The following is an 8,733-nucleotide window of genomic DNA, read 5'->3' on the forward strand; positions in this document are numbered from 1 at the left end:
AGACTTGTGTCAGACGAAATTCTCGAACCTTTAGATTACACAAATTTTAATAATTGTGTTAATTGTATAAAGGGAAAACAAACCAACAAAAAAAATTTTGAAGCCAACAGGTGTTCAGGGTCTTAGAACTTATACATACTGATATTTGTTGACCATTCCCTTCAGCTTCTTGGAATGGTCAACAGTATTTTATAACGTTCACAGACGATTTTTCAAGATATGGCTTCATTTATATCATTCATGAAAAGGCACAGTCATTGGATGTATTCAAAAATTATAAAGCTGAAGCTGAAAATCAACTTGGCTTAAAGATTAAAAGCGTTAGATCTGACGGTGGTGGTGAATACTATGGTAGATATGACGGTTCAAGTGAACAACGTCCAGGACCTTTTGCTAGATTTCTAGAGGAATGTGGTATCGTCCCACAGTACACTATGCCGGGTTCACCCACTATGAATGATGTTGCTAAAAGACGAAACAGAACACTTAAGGACATGGTGAGGAGTATGATCAGTCATTCTACCTTACCAGAATCACTATGAGGAGAAGCATTAAAGACCGCAGCATATATCCTTAACAGGGTTTCAACTAAAGCAGCGACCAAAACCCCTTATGAACTTTGGATGGATAAAAAGCCTAGTCTTAAGCATCTGTATGTTTGTGGATGTCCAGCTGAGGCAAGGCCTTACAAGCCCAATGAAAAGAAACTGGACTCAAGGATGGTTAGTTGTTATGTTTTTTGGATACTCTGAAAGATCCAAGGGGTACAAGTTTTATGATCCCACAAGTAAGTCGATTTTTGAGTCAGGAAATGTCCGGTTCTTTGAGGATGTTGAGTTTTCGGGGGGGAGATAAAGTAAAAGATATTGTCTTTGATGAGGAATATGTAAATATTCCCACAGGTGTCTTGGACATTAATCAGGATTACATTCATCACTTTGACCAAGACACAATACAGGAAGACAATATTAGAGATCCTCTCATTCCAGATGATCAAACTCAAGCACCTCTAGAACCTATGTAATTAAGGAAATCCACTAGATAGCGGAGAAATGCAGTGCCAAATGATTACATTGTATTTCTTCAAGAACATGAGGCATACATTGGATTGATGGAGGATGATCCTATTAACTTCCGTCAAGCCATAGAAAGTTCTAACTCTCAAAAGTGGAATGATGCCATGAATGAGGAGATAAAATCCATGAAGGACAATGACGTATGAGATCTTGTCCCATTGCCTAAAGGTATGAAGCCCATTGGTTGTAAATGAATATTTAAAACCAAGAGGGATTCGAAAGGCAATGTGGAAAGATATAAGGCTCGTCTTGTTGCTAAAGACTTTAAACAGAAATAAGGCATTGATTATAAAGAGACTTTCTCTTCGATTTCTTCGAAAGACTCTTTAAGGATTATAATGAATTTGGTAGCACATTTCGATCTTGAGCTTCATCAGATGGATGAAAAGACTGCGTTTCTAAATGGTGACATTGATGAAACGATTTATATGATGCAGCCGGAAAATTTTGTGTCCAAAGACACAAATAATATGGATTGAAAATTAAAGAAATCTATCTATGGGCTCAAGCAGGCATCTCGACAATAGTATTTCAAATTTCATCAAGTGATCATCTCGTTTGGTTTTGAGATGAATTTGGTCGATGATTGTTTGTACCATAATTTCAGTGGGAGTAAGTATATTTTTTTGGTTTTATATGTTGATGACATTCTGCTCACTAGCAACGATATAGATTTGCTGCATGACACCAAGAGATTTCTAGCTAAGAATTTTGAGATGAAAGATCTTGGTGATGCATCTTTTGTACTGGGTATTCAGATACATCGGGATCGTTCTCGATGTATTCTTGGATTATCTCAGAAAGGTTATATCGAGAAAGTTCTCAAGCGATATGGGATGCAAGATTGTAAACCAACGGATACCCCTGTGGCTAAGGGAGACAAATTTAGTCTCAAACAATGCCCAAAGAATGCTTTTGAGAAAAAAGAAATGCAGAAGATTCCCTATGCATCTGCAGTGGGGAGTCTGATGTATGCTCATGTTTGTACACGTCCAGATATTGCGTACGTGACAGGAATGTTGGGATGATATTTAAGTAATCCAGGAGTGAAGCATTGGAAATCAGTCAAAAGGGTTTTAAGGTACTTACAGATAACAAAAGATTACATGCTCATATATCGGAGGTTGGATCAGCTTGAGATCATTGGGTATACTGACTCCGATTTTGCTGGATGCCAAGACAGTATGAAATCTACGTCGGGCTACATCTATCTCCTTGCTAGATGTGCCATTTCCTGGAAGAATGCTAAACAGTCACTTATAGCCTCTTCCATCATGGCTGCTGAGTTTGTAGCGTGTTATGAGGCATCCAATCATGAAATATGGCTGCAAAATTTTGTCACGGGACTGCGCATTGTTGATGGCATTGAAAGGCCACTAAGATTACATTGTGACAATAAATCAGCAGTTATGTATTCCAATAATAACAGGAGCTCGACGAAGTCAAAACACATTGACATCAAGTTTCTGGTTGTTAAAGAAAGAATTCAGAGTGGAAAGTTGTCTATTGAGCATATCGGTACAAACTCCATGGTTGCGGATCCGCTTACTAAGGGACTACCACCCAAACAGTTTCATGAGCACACTGCTAGTATGAGTGTTATGTCAATTGAGGAAATTCTGTTTTAGTGGGAGTTTGTTATTTTAAATGTTTTCAGTTGTAGACATTTTCAGTTACAGTTATGTAAATTTATTTTCTGCAGAAATAAATTTCAAGTTAAATCACACTCTGATTATGGTTTAAAGTTTGATTTCAATAAGGTTAAGGGAGGACTAGTTGAAAACAGGCATGTTACGGTCACATTGCATGAAATTTCCATGCTACACATCCACTTCATGATCCATGTCATTCAGTTGTGTTGGCATATGTAACCATTGATGGGTACAGCTACCATGAGTGTAGCAAAGACTGCTTTGATCCTATGTTGATGTGATTGAAAGACCGGATTGGTTATAGATACATTTCGGAATGACAACAATTTTGAGCTCATAAGGTTATTTTCACAAACATAATTATAAGGTTGCACATATAGTCCAAGTGAGAGATTGTAGGATCAATTTTATTTATATGGGCTTATATGTGAATAATTTTGTGTTGTGAGTTGTCTATTAAGTTAAGCCAAAAATAAAATGATCAACTAAAGTTTCGGGTTATTGGGCTTTAATGTATATAATAGGTTGTTGGGCCTTTAATGTGTAGAGACATAAGTGTAATTTTTGTTTTTATGATGGGCTAAAACAGAAATATCAGAAGATAATGATAAACATTATCTATATATATGAGTCATGGTCTCCAGATCTCGCGTTATCACGTTCACTATTCTCTCCCCCATTAAGAAAATAGCTTTGAAGAGAAACTAAAGGATTCTCTCAAGGAAAGAGTGCGTAGATCTGGAATATCAAAGCATGTTCTAAAGAATTCAGAAATATGCCTTCGGGTACGCTTCCGCTTAAGTTTCAGTCAAATTTTAATGATTTAGCGTGATGGATTCTGCGGTTTATTGGTTTTTCCCAACAATAATCACTAAAATTATTTCTTTCTTTCTTTTTTTTTTTTCCATTTTAAAGAATAAATTTATTACTCTACTATATTATTCTCAACAAGTTGTATATATATACAAGGCACGTCAATGACAATAGAAAGTATCTCTACAAGTTTTATATATTACTCTACTATATTAAATTTTTGACATATTTTTACAAGGCACGGCAATGACAATAGAAAGTATCTCTATAGATATAATATTATAAAATAACATTTCCATTTTCCACAAAAATGTTTTCTAAAAGTACCAACAACATAACCAAATGCCACCTTTCTATTCTGGCGGTTTTATTATATTGATCGACATTTTCTTCTAAACTTGTATATATCATATGGATTGATTATTGTTGGACTTGAAACTATTAAGAATGAATTTTGTTTTTGTTTTTTGGTTTTGTTTTTTTGTTGGTTTTTGATCTGGAGGAGATTTTGTTATAATTTAGGTATCGAATCAGATCATTTGTTAGGATCGTAAAAGAGTTTTTCTGGAAAAAGTTGAATAAATTATTTAATTTTTTTCTCTAAACTTGAGCTAACAAAAATATTTGTTAGCCGTAAGTGTCTGTTTATCGATCAGTTAGACACAACTAGACCAAATAACTGGAAATAAATAATGATACCTTATGAATAAGCCTATCAGGACCAGGCCCAAACCAGACTTTGGGTCCCCGACTCATGTGTTTTTCTATAAATACCAGGTTTGAGTGTTCAATTCATTCATTCACTATATTGACTTTTAGCAGCATCCTTAGCTGCTCTCTCATTATATTCACAGTCTCTGACTTGAGCGTCGGATGAGTTACGTCGGGATAACCCTTCTAACGGTCCCCTTCGTGATTTCAGGCCTAGAGTAAATTCGAGGTCTGCATTCGAACTGCTATCACCTGCAGTAACCGAACCATAAATTTTCAGTGAGTAGCAAATAACATAAGATATATGGATATTTGAAGACAATATCTTTCTATGTCTCCACTTCTTTTACTCCAGAAAAGAATCTAGCAAAAAATACTTTAGTTTTACAACAATGTAACAATTCAATTATGACTTATCCACTGCCTATATTGAAACTTTCAGTATCTCTACAACATGAACACAAAAACAACACTATCTATTAAACCCTATGTTCAGACAGATGTACACAACACTCTTAAAGAGATAGTTTGAACAACTCGAGTGAGTGGGCAACACAAGTTGATCCTTAGCGAATAGATATGAACAACATGCGTGTGCTATAGAGTAGCTCGAAGATATAAAGGTAGAAAATGCTCCTTATGTTGATTAAGACATATTGATGATGCTTCAGAAGTCTTCTTCAGTCATGAAGCATGCCTTTGTATAGATGAACTTCTTCAACGATCATATTTTATCAACAATCACTTGTATTATACACATGCTCATTGGTTTTTATTGGGCTTATTTTAAAATTAGCATCTGCGTTTTGGATCAAGACAACTTTGTCTGGGCTTTGACTTACAAAGAAGACGACTTTGTCAGGGCTAATTTGTAATTATAAAATTAATAAAAAAGTAAAAACAGATAAACAAATATGTGAATATTTTAAATTAATAATTTTCATTTTTGCAGCATACCAAGTTCTATTCCTTCATTAATTATTTTTATGAAAAATAAATATAATGAAATATAAATTCAAAAAGTAACTAACAAAACTATAATTTTTATAATATTATAAATTATAATATAATGTTTGCATGTGAAGTTGGTATTAAGATAAGTGAGAGGGGTAAAAGTGAGAAACCAATAATCTTTTCCCTAAGCGGCATACGGCATATGCTTGGGTGTATTTACGTGATCCAAAATCAAATGTAGGCGCTAGGTTTCTGCCTCCATTTCCCCATTCTGCCCTTTCTGGAATCAGAATTATTCCTCAGATTCCCTCGCCCTTATTATTTTGGTTCCAATTTTATCTGCAAGATTTGTGCAGCTATTGTCTAGATCTGTTTTCATAATCAAGCTGAAGATTTTTTTTTTTCGCTGTGTAAATAAGTAGTTAAAGATTCGCTATGTCGGCTGTAGTTGAAATCGTCGATCAACAATTCGTTGACGGTCTTAAAGATCTCGCGATGCATAACCAGGTTTTGCTCTTTTTTGTCCTGATTCATCGAATTTTCTTTAGTAATCGATCGATTTCTGGGGTATTTTTTTTTACCTGAAAAGGTGGTTGAACTGATTCGAGTTGTGGGATCTTTTTTTCCGTCGAATCTGGATGTGTTTTGTTTGAATATTCGTTGATTGTTGATGTGGTGTGGATGATATCAAGGATTTGATTTGTTTTCCTTAGCATATGTTGGAGTTCTTTCGACCTTTTGTTGATGAGATGGGTGTTGAATGTGTTGATTTCAGAAGGAAAGTTGTACAGAAGCAGAAATTGACCCAGTAGTGTGTGAGACTAACCGCATGGACAGCTACTATTATAATGGGGATTGTGCTATATGTTTGAACAAGATTGTGCTCCAAGAAACTGCCCTTGTAAAAGGTTGCGAGCATGCCTACTGGTTTGTCTGAATCTCTTTCGATGTACTTGTCCCGTCTGTCATATTCACCATGAATTTCTATGCTATAGCCTGTGTTCACCAACTTGTGTGTGATCCCGCGTTATTGAAGGATGTGGCAAATCGCAAACCTTTGCGTTTGTTAATGACGTGAATTGATGCTTGGATAAGCTGGTTTTCTCATTCTTCTTTTGTATGATTTTAAAGGCAATTGGGATTTTTCTATTTCAGTTAATGAATTGAAACTTAACTGCCAGTTTTCAATTTTTTCTTTAAATATATGGAATCCAGCTTCGACAGACAATACTTCAGTTTCTTCCTTAGAAGTAAGATGTGGGGAGTTGTTATATCTGAATATTATATTATAGTTAATCAATACAAGTTGATCAGTGAATTATTGCCATTTCTGTCGGTTACAACAACATTGTTATTGGTTTGGAAATGATGACATGTTTTGATTTGCCTATTGCCAATGATTAAAATGCCATTAAGGCTCTCCACTTATTGACGTTTTTTTTGGTCCAGTGTGACTTGCATCTTGCGATGGGCCTCTTATAAAAAGGAACCCACATGCCCTCAGTGTAAAATTCCATTTGAGTTCCTCAATATTCATCGCAAACTTGATGGAAGGTAATTTAGTGTTTCATTCTTATCTTGAGATGTCATCTTTTAGGGCAATCTGGTAATAGATGTGGGTTATTTCAGGATGCTGGGCCGTAGAAACACTGATTCTGTCTCTTACTTTCACATTTTCTAGATTTATAGTCGTGAAACTCTAAACTTATGTCAATTATGTGATGCCACAATAACATTATAGAAGCTAAGAGATTTTGTTAAAATATTTTGTTGTTTCTTTATTCTCTATATCTTACAAAACGTGCCCTTTAAACAGCATCAATGATTTCATGTTTGAGGAGAGTGTATGCCTTCTTCTTAGAGCTTCATGGTTCAATCCATTGGTTGTGGTGGAACGGGAGGAGGCAGATTATGAAATAGAAGATTATTACTACGAGGACGAGGAAGAAGATTTAGATGATGTTTACTTAAGTAGTTCCTCCAGTCTCCGTATTGGCAACCGAAGATGGGGAGACAATGGCTTTGTTAGGTCAGGGAGGCAAGAAGCAAGGCCTGTTTATCACCCAAACATTCAGAATGCAGGTGCTGGTTCGTCCCGTCAGCCTAAGAAGAAAGAGACAGCCTCCAAAGAAATAGTTGGGCGACGTGCAAAACGGGCATTAAAGCGCGAAGCTGCCGACAAGGCTGCAGCCGAAAAGCATCAGCAGCATTTGGTGAGGTTGGGTCGCAAGTAGATCTGTTTGACAGAGAAGAAAACTTCAAGTCCTAAGTGCAGGCACATTGTACAGTATTTTTATGCTTTTGTGTCTTCTGTGTAATAAGGAGACTAGATGGTAAACCTGAGCTGTAACACTAACATGTATATGGCTCCTTGTGTCCCCTCCAAGATTTAGCTGCTGTTACCTTAATACTGTACATTTAATTCTTAATTTAATTTTTCTTCCTAATATCCATTTTCCTTTTATGCATTTGTTTTTCATATGCATTTGTAAAGAATTTTCCTTCGTTTCACAGAAACACGATCAATTAACGGCTGTCCTTTCTGTACTCTTAGCTAGTTTGTTTTGTATTTTCCAAAGTTCTTTAATGAATAATGGATTCAAAACTGTATACATGCATGATTTATCAACAAAAGGAAAAAGTACTGTGGGGTAAGACTAACATGTATTGTTGTGCGATATTTTTAGTTATATATGTTTCGTTGAATTAATTATAGTTTTGTAAATATGTTTTTTGATCAATTTTGTCAATTTTCATCAAAATCATGTAAATAAATTATTATCTTTGTTGAAATTTATAATTACATTGTCAAATATATATGTATATTTCGAATTTTTTTTAAACCAAGTACTTACAAAAATTTAACAATAAAATTGGTCATTATTTACATTATTTTGGAGAAAATGACTCAAATTGATCAAAAGAATATAATTACATGAATCGAACATACAAAGACTAAAAATATCATACACCATTATAATTGACATTTGGACGTAGATTAATTTTAAAAGTTCCAATTGAAAGACAGAAAAGATTTTAATTCGATTTATTTTATTTTTAAAAAAATCCTTAAATAGTGGAATCACTTGCGTATATGCAATAAATGTAAATGTTGTTGAATATTGAAAAACATATATTCTTAGGAAATTATAAATAACGCGGACTGATTTTATGATCAATAAAGATGACAGAATATTAATAAATCATCATTCCCTTTCAAAGATTATTTGAGTTGACCAAAAATGTAAATTAGTTAACCGACAATCGACATATAAATCCAGACATGCAAATAATTTAAAAAGTAATTATATTAAATTTGTTAAATAAATTTATATTAATTAAAAAACACAAAAACTGAAAAATTGGACGAAAATGGCTAACCTAAAATTTGGTTAATAAAAAAAGTCCACGCCTGAGTTACAGGCTCTCCCGGAAAACATTATTAATTTAATTTATTAGTCTTACTTTGTTCGCAGTTAAATAAATATATATTATATTATTAAATTTTTTTTATATTATCATATTAT

The 8,733-nt window shown here is 34.3% G+C and overlaps 1 protein-coding gene across 1 annotated transcript; it reads left to right on the plus strand.

The window, feature by feature from the left end:
- The first annotated feature begins 5,413 nt into the window (after nt 1-5,413).
- On the plus strand, nt 5,414-7,655 carry LOC140957835 (uncharacterized). Its single transcript, XM_073415230.1, has 4 exons — nt 5,414-5,713; nt 5,982-6,133; nt 6,656-6,760; nt 7,023-7,655. The coding sequence occupies exons 1-4, from the start codon at nt 5,642-5,644 to the stop codon at nt 7,438-7,440; spliced, it is 747 nt and encodes a 248-aa protein (XP_073271331.1). The 5' UTR covers nt 5,414-5,641; the 3' UTR covers nt 7,441-7,655.
- Nucleotides 7,656-8,733: the final 1,078 nt, after the last annotated feature.

The sequence above is a fragment of the Primulina huaijiensis genome, chromosome 14 (assembly GCF_012295235.1).
Source record: "Primulina huaijiensis isolate GDHJ02 chromosome 14, ASM1229523v2, whole genome shotgun sequence".
Classification (NCBI taxonomy): domain Eukaryota; kingdom Viridiplantae; phylum Streptophyta; class Magnoliopsida; order Lamiales; family Gesneriaceae; genus Primulina; species Primulina huaijiensis.